General features: G+C 36.0%; 1 protein-coding gene across 3 annotated transcripts in view; it reads right to left on the bottom strand.

Annotated features, from left to right (window-relative positions):
- Window positions 1–14,419: 14,419 nt before the first annotated feature.
- DCAF17 (DDB1 and CUL4 associated factor 17) overlaps window positions 14,420–19,356 on the bottom strand; it is a 38,869-nt gene continuing 33,932 nt past the window's right edge. For all 3 annotated transcript variants that reach the window (XM_045779948.2, XM_087861365.1, XM_087861366.1), the window contains one exon: window positions 14,420–19,187. In XM_045779948.2, the coding sequence (XP_045635904.1) occupies window positions 19,041–19,187 (147 nt within the window). In that variant the 3' untranslated portion in view covers window positions 14,420–19,040. The remainder of the gene's footprint in view (window positions 19,188–19,356) is intronic.

The raw sequence follows: 19,356 nt of genomic DNA, 5'->3' as shown, positions 1-19,356 counted from the left end.
CGCCCAGATTTCCAAAGGAATTTACTACTATAATTTAAAAATAAGATATAGAGTTTAGTTCAATTAACAAAGTACTAAGTTACTGATTAGTGTTTATATTCTTAAGGTTTAGCTATATTTAAGTTTATTAGTGCGGAAGAAGCTGGGTAATTTCCTACCATAAAAATATCATTGGAAGGTGCTTTAGCTTTAAGTACAAAGGAATTAAGATAAGAGAATCTGTTGCCCATTTTAGCTGTGTACCTTCAATTCCATGATACCTTATCTATTATAGGACTTTAGACTTACATGCTTATTTAAATGTCAGATAAATGATGCACAACTTAATTGACTAGATTAAAAGTTCAGCAGTAGTAAATCTTTGTAAGCTTGGTTCTAGGTAGAAAAAGAAACAAAAGATATTCTTCCATATGTAAAGAATAACACTTGGAACACTTGAGAATTGCTTTATGGTCCAGAAATTGATCAGTTTTGCTTAATATTCCATGAGTACTTTGAAAGTTCTATTTTTTCTCCAAATCCCATAAAATCTCCTTTTAAATGAGTTCAGTGAAATATTGAAATTGCAACACTACATATATGCTTTGTCAAAAGGCATTGTGGTATATTTCTCTAAAATTGCATAAAGCAAATAATCTACGTATATTTTAGTATTTTTAAGCAATGTTCTTTTGAATAGAAACACAGCAGTAAAGCAACAAGACCTCGCAAACTTTATGATTCTTAAGAATTACCTGGTAAACCCAACAGAAAAAAAGGCAAAGACTAGAAACATAAGAGTTTACAGAAAAGGAAATAAAAATTTCTCTTAGATGGGTAAAAAATACTCAATCTTACCCACAGTACAAGATGCAAATCAAAATTATGAAATATCATTTTCACCCATTAGATGGATAAATATCAAACAGTTTTAAAATACATTTGGTGAGAATATAGGCATGCTCCTACATTTCTGGTGGGAATAGAAATTGATACAACTTATATGGGGGGGGTATGATCCCGTAATTCTATCTCTAGGAATTTATAATACAGAAATACTCGTATAGGTGTGAAATGGCACTGCAACATTGTAATAGTAAATGATTGGACAGAATCCACAGGTTCACCACTGGGGAACTGGTTAAACAATTTTATACAACAGATCATTCTGCAGTCTTATAAAAGAACGAAGAGGCTCTGTATGTATTGATCTGGAACACTATGTAAAATATATTATTAAGGACTTCCAAGTATGGTGTTATGGCTGATTAGGTGCACAGAGGCACCCATCCGCTAAGGAACAAGTAGACCTTGATTAGAACCCATTTCTTTAAGACATTGTTGGTCTCTCAAGAGGCCGAGGAGGTTTCTGCAGACCTTTCCCCTCCAAAAGCAAAAACAAAACCAGAGTCATGAGGGAAATGATGTTAGTAGTGAAACTGCTATCAGGATATGGACGCTTTGACCAACACAAGGTTGGAAAGGATGAACTGAGCTAAGATCCTGAAGTGGTCCCAGGATGGTGGCAACTTTAGCTACAGACAGAAGTAGAAACAAATCCTCTCTGGAGGAGAGCTGGGATCCCAGTCTGGGGCTATGGGGATCTCACAGATTAAGATAAGTACACAATCAAAGACTATCATGCCCCGGAGAAAGCAAGGCAAGCCACCATTAGTGAGAAAAATCATAAATAATAAAATATGGAAAAGCAATGAATAAAATGTTTAAGAAATAAAGAAACAAAAATCCATTTTAGGTAGATCTAGATAAGAAAGTAAAAACTATAATGCTTTTAGGAAAGAATGTAGGAGAGTATCTTCATGGTCCAGGACAGTAAAGAATATATAAGAGAAGATGAAAATTATATCAACCATAAAATAAAAGATTGATAAATTTAGCCATGTTAAAATGAAGAACTTCGTTCTTCAAAAGACTCCATTGTTATCAGGTATTATTAGAGTAAAAAAAGAAAAATGGATAGGAAAGATATCTACAATACATATAATCAGCAAAACCCAGTAAGCATTACTATTACAAACTGATGGGACAAAGAGCCAAAAAGAAAAATGGCTACAATATTTTAATAGATACTATTCAAGAATTGATAGCCAAATGATCAATAAGTAGATAAAAAGGAGCTCTACCTTTAGTAATTAGGGATGTACAAATTAAAACTACAATGGGATACATAGCTATGAGATTGGAAGAAAATTAAAAGTCTGATACTATTAAGTTTTGGAGAGAAACTGGATCAATAGTCACCCTCAAACACTGCTGGTGCGACTGTAAACTGGCATAATCTTTCTGAAAAACCGTGTGGTATCCAATAAAGTTGAACAGATACATACCCCCTGATCCAAGAATTTTAGTCCAAGGTATATATCTTAGAGAAATACATGCATATGTGCATCTGGATGTATGTACAAGAATGTTCATGGTGGTATTGTTAATAATTGGCTCAAAGTGGAAACAACTCAAATGCCCACCAACAGTAGGATTGGTAAATAAATTTTTATACAATTGAATGTTATACAGTAGCTGGAAATACATAAAACAACATAAATGAACCTTATGTACCTAATGTCGAGTAAAAAAGCAGGACACAAAACAATACATATAACATAGTTATATGCTTAAAGTTCAAAGAGACCAAAAAAACCCCAAAAACCCTTTAGTTTAGAGATGCAGACAGAAGTAGTACATTTATGAAGAAAAACAGGAAAATTACCAAAAATCAGGATAATGGTAATATCTTAGAGGAAGGATAAAACTGTAATCAGAAAGGCACATATATGTGGCTTCTAGGATGCTGATAATACTCTATTTCTTGACCTGGAGGATGAGTTGTGTGGTTATGTGTTTTGTGGCCATTTTTTGAATTATGCTTTTTTCAGGATGCATGCTATATTTTACAGTTTAATTTTTTTAAGAGGAAATAAAGGAAACCACCACTAAGATAAACAAGCCACAAAATACCAGAAATGAACAGGCAAATTTGGGGAAAAGTAGAAATTTTCAAGTGCTTATGCAAAATTAAGCAAAACTGACCAAATACTGGACCACAAAGCAACTCTTGACAAATTTCAAAGAACTGAAATGATATTTAGTATATTCTCTGACCACAATAGAATCAAGCTAGAAATTAGTAACAAGATTATAAAGTTGAAAATTCAGTTTTTTATAAATTAAGAAATACACTTTTAAAGAGTCCATTGTGCAAACAAGAAATCATTAAGGATGTCAGAATATATTTTAGACTGATTAATATTAAAAATACATCCTGCCATAACTTGTGAGATAATAGTAAAAGCCATACTGAGAAGGAAATTTTTAGCATATAAAGTACATAGATTAGAAAAGAAGGAAAACTGAAAACTGAATGATCTAAAATCTATCTCATGAAATTATAGAAGTAGCAGAAAAATACACATGATGGAGAAAATCAACACAGCTGAAAGACAGTTTCTTTTTTGTTTGTTTGTTTAAAGATTTTATTTATTTGAGAGACAACATGAGAGAGCACAAGCAGGGTGAGCAGGAGAGGGAGAGGCAGACTCCCTGTTGAGTAGGGAGCCCAATGTGGGGCTCGATCCCAGGACCCTGAGATCATGATTGGAGCTGAAGGCCGCTGCTTAACCATCTGAGCCATCCAGGCGCCCCCAGTTTCTCAAAGCCTAAAGAGCATAATAAATGTCCTATGAGACTGACCAAGGAAAAAGAGAATACCTAGGTCAGCCATAAACTGAGCTTTCAGGTGCTTTGCAACTATTTACCATTATTACAAGCCCTTTAGCTATTAAAAGATGTCAAAAGGGGGGCTCCTGGGTGGCTTAGTTGGTTAAGCCAGGGTCCTGGGATCAAGCCCTGCATCGGGCTCCCTGCTCTGCAGGGGAGTCTGCTTCTCCCCATCCCCCTATTCATGCTCTCTCACTCACTCTCTTTCAAATACATAAATAAAATCTTTAAAAATAAATAAATAAAAGATGTCAAAGGGATAGTATAAACAACTTCAGGATTACAGCTTTGAAAATTTGATGAAAGGGATAGGTTTTTAGCAAGACTCAATTGTCCAAGATTGATACAAGAAGAAAGAGAAAACCAGATTAAAAAATAAATACATTGAATCTGTAATTTAAAACATTCTCCACGAAGGGAAAGGTTTGCTTCTATTATTAGTATTTTTCTCTTGGTCATTGGCCATTTCTTTCCTGCTTCTTCACACGTCTAATAATTTTTTATTATATGGCAGAACTTATGTGTAAAAGAAGGCTCCAACTGATATCTTTCATTAGTGAAGGGTCCCTTTTTCCTCAGTTAGGCAGATTGAAGGATCACCTCAATCCAGCTAGTGACTGAACTCAGTGGTCTTAACTGAGAGTTTGTAAAGTCTCTGTTTCTTCAGCCCTGAAACTATCGTAGTAGTCCTTCAGAAGAGGTTTGGGCTTCGCTCTTTAGCCTCCAACCCCGTTATTATGGGCTAAATTGTATCCCCCAAAATTCATTTGTTGAAGCCCTAACCCTAAGTATCTCAGAATGTGACTATATTTAGAGATAGAATCTTTAAAGAGATAATTAAGCTAAAATGAGTTCATTAGTGTAGGCTCTAATCCAATATGACTGGTGTCCTTAAAAAGAGATCAGGACACACACATAGAGGGAAGACCATATGAAGACAGAGAGAAGACCGTCATTCTCAAGCCAAGGAGAGAGGCCTCAGAAGAAACTAACTCTACTGACATCTTGATCTTAGACTGCTAGCCTCCAGAACTGTGAGAAAAGAAACTTCTTTTGTTTAGGCTACCCGCCTACGGTACTTTATTATGGCAGCCCTAGCAAAGTAATACACCCCTGTACATATATGCCTGAGGGAGAGACTAGTTGTGAGTTTGTGAAAGGCTCCTCTCCCCTAGTAGGATATCCCCTTAAGGACCACATAACAATAGATTACAATCTGCCTTTCTGGCCCAGCCTCCAGCCTCATACATTACCTTAAAACTCAGAATATGTCTCATGGGGAAAACCTGCCTTGCATGGGCTCTTCCAGTTTCTAATAGTTCACACCAGCCCTGTGTGACTGTCAAAAATTATGCTGGGTTTTTTCCTTCTAGTAGAATCTCTTTGCTAAGTCAAGTCCATCAGGAAAGACAATCACTGACTTACTTAGCAAGAGTTCTTACTGCCCTGGAATTGTAGTTCGCCTATTCCTCCGTCTTCCAAAACTCTCTGATATCTTCACAAATTTAATTTTGCAATTCATCCATTTCATTTTCTAGTTGTTGCAGCATCGGACTACCGTTAATTAATATATTTTACTTAGAAGGTAAGGTCTTCATTAAACAAAGTAATAGCAAACTGAATATAGCAAAATATAAAAGGATACATCATAACCAAGTTGACTTTATTTCAGGAATATATGATCGTTTTAACATAAAAAACCAAACAATGTAATTCACCACATTATCAGAAGAAATGAAAAAATTATGATTATCTTAACAGATGTAAACTGATAAAATTCTACATGTAATTATTAAAATAACTCTTAGCAAACTAGGGATAGAAGAAAGTTTCTTTACTTCTTAAAGGGTATTGATGAAAAAAAACCCCACAGGAAACAGTACTTGGTGGTGAAATGTTAAAATTGTTTACTTTGAAATCAGGAATATACTGGAGGACCCTGCCAATATAATAAGGCAAAAAAATAAATAAATAACAGTACTAAAGATAGAGAAAACAAGAGAATTGAATTCTTTGCATTCTTAGAAAATAAAATCTGCTTATTAGTATTAGAATTATTAGGTGAATTTAATAAGTTTACAGGACATAGATTAGTATGCAGAAATCAATGGAATTTCCCTAGTTGAGCATCAAACCATTAAAAAGGGGAAATTTAAAAACAATATAATCTACAATAGCATCAAAGCATATCAAATACCTAGCAATAAAAAAAGATGTGTGATACTTCTATAGAGAAAACTTAAAAACATTTTTAGAGAAACTGAAAATGACAAAAATAAATGGAAGGATACACTAGGTCAATGTATTAAGACTCAAAATAAGTAAAGATGTCATTTCTCCTTAAGTTTATCTATAGTTAATTTAATCCCAATTATAATTGCAGTGAATTATTTTTGTGGAATTGACAAGTAGATTCTAGAGTGTAAAGCACAGGGTAAAGAAAAACCATGACACTCCTGAGAAAGAAAAATGTGTGAGGACATACTCAACTGGATATTAAGATGCAGTATAAATCTACAGTAACCAATACAGTGTGATACTGGTGAAAATAATGACAAATAGACCAATGGAACAGAGTACAGTCCATATATAGACACAATTTATGATAAAGATGTCACTACAAAGGTGGAATTTATGGTGCCAAATTGATTGGATTTTTTTTTTTTTTACAAAAAGGGGGAAGAGAGCCCCCATCTCATACATAAACAAAAATCAATTCTAGGTGGACTGTAGCTCTGAATGCAAAAGGTAAGGATCAGAAAGAGAAAGCCCAGAAACAGACCCAAAAAGAGGGAGAGAGAGATCACTTTTCACCTTCAAACATTTTGAATTCTGTGCCTGCAATGGAGCCATGAGGTGCACTGTTATGACATATCCAATGGACACTGAGACATGGTAGCTATAGTAACCGGTTCTTTGAAGAGATCCAGATCCCCCCCTTTTTTTTTTAAGAATTTATATTTATTTATCTGACAGAAGGAGACAGCGAGAGAGGGAACACAAGCAGAGGGGAGCTGGAAAGGGAGAGCCCAACTCCCTGAGCAGGGAGCCCAACGTGGGGCTTGATCCCAGGACACTGGGATCATGACCTGAGCCAAAGGCAGACGCCTAACGACGGAGCCACCCAGGGGCCCCTAGACCCCATTCTCAAAATTCAGATCCAAATCTGGCAAAGACACTGTAAAAAACCATTTCGAATTAAGTTCCATCTACGATAAGGACCATGAGGACAAGAAGTTCCACTGAGCTGTGCCTCCCAGGCTTACTGTCCTCAGTCATACCCTGACATAATCCAATCCCAAATGGGTCATTTCCAGCTGCTTCCAACACCTTGGGTGCCTAGCGCATGAAGGATATCTTCCTGCTCCTTGTAAGTCTGGACTGCTTTGCTAAAAAAAGAGAACTCTTTGTAAACTATTTGTAAATGTGCATACAAATGTTTATAGCAGCATTACTGATAATAGCTAAAAATTGGAATCAACCTGATGTCCACCAACAGATGAATAAACAAAATATGTTACATTTACACAATGGATTATTACTTGGCTATAAAAAGGAATGAGGTACTGACACATGCTACAGCATGGATTAAATTTTGAAAACATTATGCTGAAAGAAACCAGACACAAAAGGCCACATTTTGCATGATTCCATTTTCGTGAAATGTGCAGAACAGGCAAATCCATAGAGCAGATTAGTGGTTGCCAGAAGTTGGTGGGGAGGGAAATGGAAATGACTGTTAATGTTTCTCTTTGGGATGATGAAAATGCTCTAGAAATTTGATAGTGCTGATGACTGTACAACTTTGTGAATATACTAAAAATCCCTGAATTCTACACTTTGAAAAGGTGAACTTTATAGAATGTGAATTACAGCCAATAAAGCCGCCATAAAAAATCAATATCCCCCCACTATTAAAATCAGAGAATTATTTTAAAAATCAATAAGGCTTATTGTTTTAAAAAGAATAAAGAAACTCTATTATCTGATGTTATTGAAGAAGGCTGGACAGTTAAACAGTTAATTAAAAAATAATCCATTGTATAAAGATATATACAATCTGTAAACATTTTATTCCAACTTAAAACATCAAAGGGTACATTCATTTAACTATCTTTGATATAAAGCCAAGGTCTTTTTCTTTAGGTTTGAGTTTGTTGATTAGTGCCCTCTGTCATCTTTCTGTCATAAGCCATACTCCCTGGATATAAAGTAGACCAGAACTCAGACACATAGGAAGAAATCTAATTCTTTCCAAATTTTTGCCAATTCTCCCTTTTATCAGACATCCTGCACAAATTCAAATTCTCTTGGCCTTACCCATCTCTTGTTCCAGCTACTGCTACCAACACTGCTCTGTGTGGACTCTGTAAACTTCATGCCCGCACAACCTGCCAATGCTAGGACCTCAATTCATGTCATGTTGCTGAGTTCCCTTTGCTTCCTGCCCATTGATGTCAAAGTGAATTCTGGCTTAAGCAATTTGGAAATTCTGGGGAGGTATGTTTGAACCTTTAAAGAGAGGCAGATTAGAGCTGGGGGATAAATTCTTCCCCCTTTCTCCCTAACCTGTCCCTGCCATACTACCCTGCGGGCAGTTTATGTGGCTTCTCAGATGCTGGTCCCTGAGACTGAGTATTTAATTGTACTTAGTGATCCAGGTATAATGATTAGTAATGTTTCCTTTCATTAGCAAAAGTGTCTGTATATGACATGATACTCTACGTAGAATACCCAAAAGACTCTACCAAAAAATTGCTAGAACCGATACAGGAATTCAGCAAAGCCACAGGATATAAAATAAACGCAAAGAAGTCTGTTACATTTCTATACACTAACAACAAAGCAGCAGAAGAGAAATCAAGGAATCAATCCTGTTTACAATTGCACCAAAAACCATAAGATACCTAGGAATAAATCTAACCAAAGTAGTAAAAGATCTGTATGTACTCTGAAAACTATTGAACATTTCTGAAAGAAATTGAGGAGGACACAAAGAAATGGAAAAATGTTCCATTCTCATGGACTGGAAGAACAAATATTGTTAAAATGTCTATATTACCCAAAGCAATCTAAATATTTAATGCAATCTCTATCAAAATAACACCAGCATTTTTCACAGAGCTGGAACAAACAATTCTAAAAATTGTATGGAACCAGAAAAGACCCCAAATAGCCAAAGGAATGTTGAAAAAGAAAACCAAAGCTGGAGGCATCACAGTTGTAGACTTCAAGCTGTATTACAAAGCCATAATCATCAAGACAGTATGGTACTGGCACAAAAACAGACACATAAATCAATGGAACAGAATACAGAACTCAGAAATGGATCCTCAACTCTACAGTCAACTAATCTTCAACAAAGCAGGAAAGAATATCCAATGGAAAAAAGACAGTCTCTTCAACAAATGGTGTTGGGGAAATTGGACAGCCACATGCTGAAGAATGAAACTGGACCACTTTCTTACACCGTACACAAAACTAGACTCAAAATGGATGAACGACCTGAATGTGAGACAGGATCCATCCAAATCCTACAGGAGAACATAGGCAGCAACCTCCTTGACCTTGGCCACAGAGACTTCTTGCTAGACATGTCTCCAGAAGCAAAGAAAACAAAAGCAAAATAAACTATTGGGACTTCATCAGGATAAAAAGCTTTCGCACAGCAAAGGAAACAATCAACAAGACTAAAAGGCAACCTACAAAATGGGAGAAGATATTTGCAAGTGTCTTATCAGATAAAGGGCCAGTATCCAAAACCTGTAAAGAACTTATCAAACTCAACGCCTGAAAGACAAAAAACCCAGTCAAGAAATGGGCAGAAGACATGAACATTTCTCCAGAGAAGACATACAAATGGCCAATAGACACATGAAAAAACGCTCAACATCACTCAGCATCAGGGAAATATAAATCAAAACCACAATGAGATACTATCTCACACTGGTCAGAATGACTAAAATTAACAACTCAGGAAAAAACAGATGTTGGCGAGGGTGTGGAGAAAGGGGAACCTTCTTACACTGCTGGTGGGAATGCAAACTGGTACAGCTATTCTGGAAAACAGTATGGAGGTTCCTCAGAAAGTTAAAAATAGAACTACCCCATGACCCAGCAATTGCTCTAGTAGGTATTTACCCAAAGGATACAAAAATAGTGATTCAAAGGGCACATGCACCCCAATATTTATAGTAGCAATGTCCACAATAGCTAAACTATGGGAAGAGACATGATGTCCATCAATGGATGAATGGAGAAAGAAGATGTGGTATATATATGCACACACACAATGGAATATCACCCAGCCATCAAAAAGAACGAAATTGTGCCATTTGCAATGACATGCATGGAACTAGAGTGTGTTATGCTAAGCAAAGTAAGTCAGTCAGAGAAAGACAAATACCATATGATTTTACTCATATGTGGAATTTAAGAAATGAAAGCTCATGAACATAAGGGAAGGGAAGGAAAAATAAAATCAGATAAAAACAGAGAGGGAGACAAACCATAAGAGATTCTTAACTACAGAAAATGAACTGAAGGTTGCTGGAGGGGAGGGGGTTGGAGAGATGGGGTAATACAGTGATGGGCATTAAGGAGGGCACTTGATGTAATGAGCACTTGGTGTTATATACAACTGATGAATTAAATTCTACCCCCAAATTAATAATACACTATATGTTAGCTAACTTGGATTTAAATAAATAAAAAAAAGGTGCCTGTATATGCACAATAAATGATAAGATCACTATAACTCTAGCCGAAGTGGCAGAGGCAACCAAGGCTTTCTGGCAGAAATTGAAATGGAACCATTGGATCAGGAGTCCAGCTGGTAAGACAAACTCTAGAAAAGTGATGTTTGGGACTTTATATTAGATGTGGTAGTGGTCTCAAGGACCTCTTTAAGTTCATGATACAGTGTTAGTCAGCATATCTTCAAGCAGATATTGTGTAATAACTGAGGTTTTAGATGTGGGAGAGGTTGGAGCTGGAAATGCTTTAACTCTCACTGAATTTGATCTCTAAAGAGAGAAAGACAGATTACAGACAGGAAAAATTAAGTGTTAGAATGGCTTTTAAGTTTTATTTCTTTTAACATACTTTAACCAGTCTTGTTACTCTTACAGATAAAGCTTGAAAAGCTGTGCCCTTGGAGCTTGTGATTTTTCAAAGAAAAAACGATGTTCAAAATAGGCTTCAGAAATGATTGTCTATTTGAGCTCTCCTAAAAGAAAATTAAAAATCTTTAATTGAGCCTTAAAACTTTTACTGGAAAAAAGAACTGATAAAGAATTTACTGGTAAATCATTTTCTTTTGAAAATTTCATTTGAGAGATCAATTTATGGATGCATATTACCTGAGCAGGTAGAGTGTCCTCCATATGACTCATTTCACTGGTTGTCATCTTTATGAATTTAGTTAACTGTTAAGTTTCATCACTTCCGGGGAGGGGGGTGGGGGAATGGGATAGACTGGTGATGGGTAGTAAGGAGGGCACGTATTGCATGGTGCACTGGGTGTTATACACAACTAATGAATCATCGAGCCTTACATCGGAAACCGGGGATGTACTGTATGGTGACTAACATAATATAATAAAAAATCAAAATAAATAAATAAATAAATAAATAATCTTAAAAAAAAATTAAAAAAAAAAAAAAGTTTCATCACTTCCGCAGCAGTCCAAGGTTTCAAAGTGTACTAAACTAAAATGTGTTCAAAGCATTCACTGGGGTCACAGCAGGTATAAACTGACTTTTCTACTTCAGATATAATTTTATTTAGTATATGAACTCTCTGGGCTGTGATAAGACAGGGAGAGGCTGGCAACATGCCCAGAGCTCCCCCAAGGTTTTAAGTACTAACTTGCTAAATTCTGTTTATTTGAGAATGAAATATTTGGCAAAGGGTCCAAAAATGTCTGGAAATTATTCGTATAGGAAGTAAGTCATATGAATGTAATGAGCTTGAAATGATTAACGTGTACTACAGTACAAATGTAATGTAAATTTTATGAGTTCATTACTGTGGAAATGACACATGTGAAAAAGTGGAAATGCAGAAACTGTCTGACTTAAAATATGATTAGAAATTTAGAGATATCAGGGTGCTGGGTGGCTCAGTTGGTTAAGCGTCTGCCTTTGGCCCAGGTCATGATCCTGGGGTCCTGCATCGGGCTCCTTGCGCAGTGGGGAGCTTGCTTCTCCCTCTCCCTCTGCCTGCCGCTCCCCCTGCTTGTGCTCTCTCTCTCTCTCTGTCAAGTGAATAAATAAAATCTTAAAAAAAAAAATTTAGAGGTATCAGGTGGATTTATCCCAAGAATTAAAGATTGGTTTAACATTAAGAAAATCAATGTAACTTACCATATTAACAGACTAAAAACCGTATGATCGTCTTAAGAGATGCAGAATGATTATTTGACAGACTTCAACATCTATATCTAATAAAAACCTCAGAAAACTAGTAATAGTAGGGAACCTCTTAAAATTGATAAGGAGTGTCTATGAACAACCTACAGTTAATATCATACTTAATGGTAAAAGACGGAATGCTATCCCCTATGCACTGGATATCCATATAGAAAGGAAGAACTTTGATCCATATCTTGCACCATATACAAAAGCAAACAAAAATTGGATAATAGATCTAAACGTAAGACCTAAGCTAAATGTCTAAAATTAAAAACACTGACCATAACAAGTGTTAGCTAGGATATGGAGCACCTGGAACTCTCATATACTGATGAGGGGATGATGGGAAAATAAAATGGCACAGCCATTTTAGAAAAACAGTTTGGATGCTTCTTAAAAAGTTAAGCATAGGGGTCCCTGGGTGGCTCAGTTGGTTAGGTGTCTGACTTTTGGTTTTGGTTCATGTCATGATCTCATGGGTCATGGGATCGAGCCCTGTGTCAGGCTCCATGCTCATTGAGGGGTCTGCTTCAGATTCTCTGCCTCTCCTCCCCCTGACCCTCCCCCTGCTCATGCACCCTCTCTCTCTCTCTCTCTCTCTCAAATAAATAAATAAATATTTAACGTATGATCCAGCCATTTCCACCTTGGTATTTTCCAACAGAAATAAAGCATATGACCATATAAAGAATTTTACTACATGTTCATAGTAGCTTTGTTTGTAGTAGCCAAAAATTGGAAACTACCCAAATGTACAGTACCAGGTAAATGTATAAATAAATTGTGACTTATAACCACACAATGGAGTACTATTAAGCAATAAAAAGGAATGAACTATGATACATGTAATACAGATGGATCTCAAAATAACTATACAGAGTTAAAGAAGCCAGGAAAAATAAAAAAGAGTACTTACTGTGTGACTCCATTTATTCAAAATTCTAGAAAATGCAAACTAATCTAAAGCAACAGGAACAGATTAGTGGCTGCTTTGGAAAGACGGGAAAGACAAGCAAGAGGTATTACAGAGAATCTAGAGGAAACTTTTTGGGGTGATGGATATGTTTAATATCTTAATTGTGATGATGGTTTCATGGATGTATACATGTCAAAACTTATCAAATTGTACAATTTAAATATGTGCAGTTTATGTCCATTATACCTCAAAAAATCTGTTAAGAAAATTTAAAATTTACGTATTACCAGTTCAGAGGAGGCCTGTGCTATAGCTCCCCACCCCTCCCCAAAACAGAGCACATATTTTTTGCAGGATGAACACAGTTTTTACAACTAAAAAATAAAATAATAAAATAAAGTAAAATTTACACACAGTATATAAACACATGCAAATGTGCTTATCATCATTAGTTAATAAGGAAATAGAAATTAAAACCACATTGAGATCCAATAGTTATTGGGGAAAGGATAAAGCTTGCTTAATATTAATATGGTTTCATATTATAGCAAAAATTCATCTGATTGGGGCGCCTGGGTGGCTCAGTTGGTTAAGCATCTGACTCTTGGTTTCAGCTCAGGTCATGATCTCAGGGTCCTGGGACTGAGCCCATGTCTCCACGTTCAGTGTGGAGTCTGCTTGAGGATTTTCTCCCTCTGTCCCCGCTCAATACCCTTTCTTGAGCACGTGCATGCGCTCTGTCTCTCTCTCTCAAATAAATACATCTTTAAAAAAAATTCATCTGGTTTACAAATAACATGAACTCCTAATCTTTAAAGGAAAAGGTCATTTTCTGCTTTATTAAAATATTATGGAGCCCCTGCTCTGGTGTCATCCTGTCCAGCTCCAGCAGTCAAGTTAGCAACCCAGGTTGTTCTCAGTTATTCTCCACTAAAGGAAACAGGGTTCCTTGGTGACAACGTATCCTATGTTTGAGAAAGAATAACTCAAGCTGAGTTTTGAATTATCTTAATTATTATCACAAAGAAAGAATGTTTTCAGCATTTCCTGGTGGGGTGGGGTTAAAAAAGATAAAGAGGGTAACCTGATGAGAGGGCTGCTAGGGGCAAGTAGAAACAATCTAGGCAACAACTAGGAAAGATTTTACACCCACCATAAATGCAAGATAAAAAAGACTAACAACCACAAGTACTGGAGAAAATGTGGAGCAACTGGAAGTTTCATACATTGTCACAGGCATGTAAAATGGTACAATCCTTTGGAAAAAAGGTCTGGCAGTTCCTTATTAAACTAAACATACACCTACCCTAGAACCCAACAATTCTATCCTTAGATGTTTACCCAAGAGGAATAAAGACATATGTTCACAAAAAGTGTATACAAGACGTTCAGAGCACTTTATTCATAATGGCAAAAAAAAAAAAAAGAGAGAGAGAGAGAGAGAAAGCAGAAACAGCCCAGGTATCCATCAACAGGAAAATGGAAAAAAACCTGACACATTTATATAAGAGACTACTCAGCAATAAAAAGGACTGAATCACTGGTACATGCGACATGAATTAACTTCAAAAACATGAAGGAAGCATTATGCTTTGTAGGATTTCTTTCATAAAAAGTTTTAGAATGGGCAAATTTAATCTGTGAGGCAAAATAATCAGAACAGTAGTTAACACCCAATAGGTGGGGTGGGAATTGACTGGGAAGGAACATGAGGAAACTTTCTGGAATGATTGCTGTATTCTAAATTTTGAAAAGGGTTTGGGTTACACAGATGAATGCATTTGCAAAAACTCAGTGAGTTTATATCTAACATTTGTGCAATTCATTGCATGTAAGTGTACATCAAAAATTTTAAGAACTAAACATTGAACTCTACTTACTTATATGCATGTTGAAGTATTGGGGGAAGCATACTGATGTCTGCAATTTACTTTGAAATGCATCATAAAAGTAACGTGGATAGATGAGTAATAAAACACATAGAGTAAAATTTAGAATCCATGAAGTTGGTAATTGGGTATGTACTATAAAATTCCATCAACTTTGCTGTATATTTGAAAAATTTCATAATAAAGTGACAGGAGAAGCCCTCAGTTGGTCTTATCTTTCTAATATACATCCTATGCCTGTAATAAATTATTCCTTCTTTAAGATAGAGGTAGGTTCTATAGCAACATAGGGACCAGAAATTAGTCCCAGAATTTTCCCTGAAATTCTAAAAGTTAGATGACATATGTAAACATGGTAAGAAAGGTTAAGAAACTATAAAAATTATTGAAAAGGAAGCCAAGTTACCTTAAGAGCAATTACTAATACTGGTGTTTATTATCACCCACAAACAGGATGAGAGTACCATATTTTGCATCTTTTTAAAAAAATTACTTTTAACTATCACTGAATAGAAGAATCATCTTTTATATCACGTTACATATGTGAATAGGCCAACCGTATCTCATTCAAACTTTGTCCAAAATTTGGATAGCCAATCATCATTTAAAAAACACTTATTAAGCATTTTCCTATACCCAGTATTATCACTATCAGCATGCTATATATGAGATAAAATAACATCATTTGCGTTTTGAGAGCTCTGGGGGAAATGTGGCATAAGAATGTGTCAAACAAATCTGGGTGTTTCCTATCTCTGCACTTATTAGTTGTAGGACCTTAAGCAAATTAGCTTCTATAAGCCTCACTTTCCTCATTTACAAAATGTGGAAGGATAATGGTAGTACATACTTCATATGATTCTTCTGAATATTGAGTGAGCCAATTCATTTTACATGTATCACAGTGATTGGTAGATAGAAAGCACTCAATAAATCTAAGTTATCATTTTTTTAAAAAAGTACGTACAAGAAACAAAACATTCAATTGGTGGAAGAATTGGTGGAAGAGTACCTTAATTTGTTTAAATAGAACATCATCTCCTCACTAGGTAGTTCAAACCCCTCAAACTCTGAGAAACGTTTTAAAAAGTCAAAGAATGATAACCTTGCTGCACTGATACTGTGAGAATACAGAATCACAATTAGATGCAGAAAACACACTTCTTATCAGCATATTATCTAGACCTGCTAAAAGAAGCTATACAACCTTCGCTTGGTTTTACATTGAACACCCAGAAATGTTACCCACCGTGTTTTATGCCTATCACTAGTGCTTGTTAGGTAGGTGGGCACCCAGTTAAAGACTCTAAACAGTCAGGCAGACGGTGGCGGTTAAGGTGGGACCAGGAGGATATTAATGGCCGCTTCCCTCCACCCCAAGAGAATGGCAGTGTCATGCCTAACAGGTGGCAGAATGAACAGCTGCAAGGCTCCTATGGGAAGCTGGGAAGCCCATACATTTTGGGAAGCATGCTGTAATGTCTCCTGCTATGTGTGTTATCCATAAATTTCCCACATTTTTTACTACCTTTGGCATCTTTTTATCAACCATCCTGTTAACAATCATGTACCCCACATAATGTCACAATCGGCTGAAACTATGAAGGAGCAGCTTGTCCTTTTAATTGGGGCATAACCCTTCTGTTTGTTACACTGCCCACAACTCCCTTTGGTCTTTCACACTAAAGTACATTTCCTGCCTGGATCCTGGTCTAGGATCAGGATTTTGGCAGTGGTGAAACATTAGGAGTTTCTCAGTGGTAAGTTCATACCTAGACTAGAAGTATTTGACCCACCCACTCATATCTGCCCCCATCCTAAAAAGCAGCTAAGAATCTCAGCTCATTTTCAGATGCCCTTCTGAGCAGGTGAGTTCCTATCATTTCATCAAAAGAAGATAACGACTTAAAGGAGAAGGGGAAACTCAGTAAACGTTTTTTTAAAAAACCAGACAGGACTGAAGTCTTAGGACATCCTTTTCTGAAACACTCTTGGAGAGTAGGCTTTCTGCTTTTATATAGCACTGCATCTGCTTTGAAACCCGTACAACACTGGTTTCTTTCTTTTCTCTGGTATTTTTAATTTATTACCTCTTACCAGACTTGTTCTTCAAGATGTAAATTCACTGGGTATGACTGTTTAGATACAAGTGTCTAATTAGGAGTTTGGGGCAATCGCCAGCACATTATAACTATTCAACTGCTATAACCACAAACAAGTCTCTAAAATGCTCCGAAAGCTTCAAATATTATATTAAATAGTACTACTAACGATGCATAAAACAAGAATGGATTTTTCAATTAGTATAAAAGTATTAGAATTTAATACATAAAGATAGTTTTATTATCTTGTTCATGAGGTAATCATCACTTCTACTTTCCCAAATGGTTATTATTACACTTAGGATCAGATTCAGAAAGATTTATCTTTAGCTCACATATAAATACTTTCTTTTATTCTAAAATATTAGCAATCTTCTTTTCTATTGCGCAAAAGACAGTTTCAGGTTTGCTCCCTTTATTTCTTTTAAATTTAGGAACTCTGCTACTAATTTCTTGATGTCTGGAATAGGTTCACCCCTTTTCTCTTCAGCCCTGTCAATCATGCTTGAAATTTATCTGCAAACTTCAATGGCAGAAAAAGGCAGAATTCACATCATTCTTAACATGGGATCAAGCCAAAACTGAAGGAAAAACTGAAGGATTTTAATTTTTTTTTTTTTTTTTTAAGTAGGCTCCATGCGCACCATGGAGCCCAACATGGGGCTTAAATCCATGACCCTGAGATCAAGACCTGAGCTGAGATCAAGAGTTGGATGCTTAAGCAACTGAGCCACCCAGGTGTCCCCAAAACCGAATGATTTTAATGTAAATTATCCAAGCTAGAATCCCATATTTTAACCTTAAATTTGAATCAGCAATGATTTTTACTGCTGTTTCCTCCCCTTCTATTTTTACTATTCTTTTGAGGCTGAATCAGAGAAATGTGCTGAACATGTGGATTGCAGCAACTGAATTTCTCAAACAGGAAGCAAAAAGAAACAATTTTCTCCCTTAGGTTGCTTTTATTTAACAATCTGAAGAATGATTATCTGAGTTTAAGGATTATATTTAGAATGGTCCTAACGAAGAAGAAAAAAATACTTGTTTCACAACTAAGATAGAGCCAAAAGCCCTTTCTAGCTAATCAGTCAACTCCCAAGCCAGCAGGAACTGAAACTTTATCTGCTCCTCTACAATGAGCAGAACTGGTGGGATCCAGGATACCTTTATCTTATTGCATAGGTATGAAAATATTGCCTAAGCAGAATTGGAAAATTCACCAAATAAATAGAATGGTGAAATGAGTACAACATTCTTAGATGTATTAAGAGCTGAACAGGCTACATATCAGAAAAAAATTTCACTTAAAGTTTGCTTGGAGTCTTTTACATTAGTCTATGATAGAAACAGAAATAATCAATGGGAACACCAAGCCAAGAGAATAAAACCATGGAAGAAAAGATAATCTGGGAACTAGAGCCAATTCCTAATGCTATATATAAATACAAAACGTATATATACATATAGATGATTTTAAAAAATGTGATGACACATTTATGGCTCAAAAATATTCTTTCACACTACAGATCGCCTTTCTCACCCTTAGGCAAAGTCTAGTATAGAGGACAGAGGATTTCTTTCTGTGTCTTCTACATCTTTCTTTTTGTCTTTCCTGCTTAGTCCTACCTATCAAAATTCCATACCATCCTTTAGAACCATGTTAAATACTTCTCCATCAATAAACCTCTCCCAACAATTGAAATTAACTTGTCTTCTGTACTTCCCAACCCTTTATATTTGCATCACCACCTAGCTAAAAGCTCTAAAATGCTAGACGTCCTGGGATGTCATTCTAAAAAATCTTTTCATAAAATGAAGTCCTTACCACCCCCTGTATGGCAAGAATTTAAAAAAGAAGTCACCATCACCTGAAGTCAACACAAGACCTTTTCTGGAAAATATTGGAGAACTTTCTACTCAGATAACAAAAAGGAGGACTGAACATAGCTGCTCAGGTATGTGGCTAAAAGTCTTATACGTTACAGCTCAAAATTTAAAATTATCTCACTCTTTTTCACAACTTCTGTTTGTTGTTTCTTCTTCGCCAGGGTCACATACCATCTGGTAAACATAGCAGCTGAAGACCCTGCTTGGTTTCTGTTCTATGTGTAGTACCAAGTCTCTATCAAAGTAGACTTCATGGCTGTATGTCTGTAATGAAAACACAGTCAAATGAAATCTCCTCTTCACACAACCATGTTCGCAATTACCTCACTAAAATGTAATAGCACCTATGCTAGGGATCTTCAAATATATACTTGGAAGCAAAACAGTTGCTATAAATAGTTTATTTTCATTATTTATGAATATGCAGATAGAA

This window comes from Ursus americanus, chromosome 1 (assembly GCF_024610735.1).
Source record: "Ursus americanus isolate L20-20 chromosome 1, mUrsAme1.1.p, whole genome shotgun sequence".
NCBI lineage: Eukaryota > Metazoa > Chordata > Mammalia > Carnivora > Ursidae > Ursus > Ursus americanus.
The sequence above is the reverse complement of the archived record's forward strand: the minus strand, read 5'-3'. Positions and strand labels throughout refer to the sequence as shown.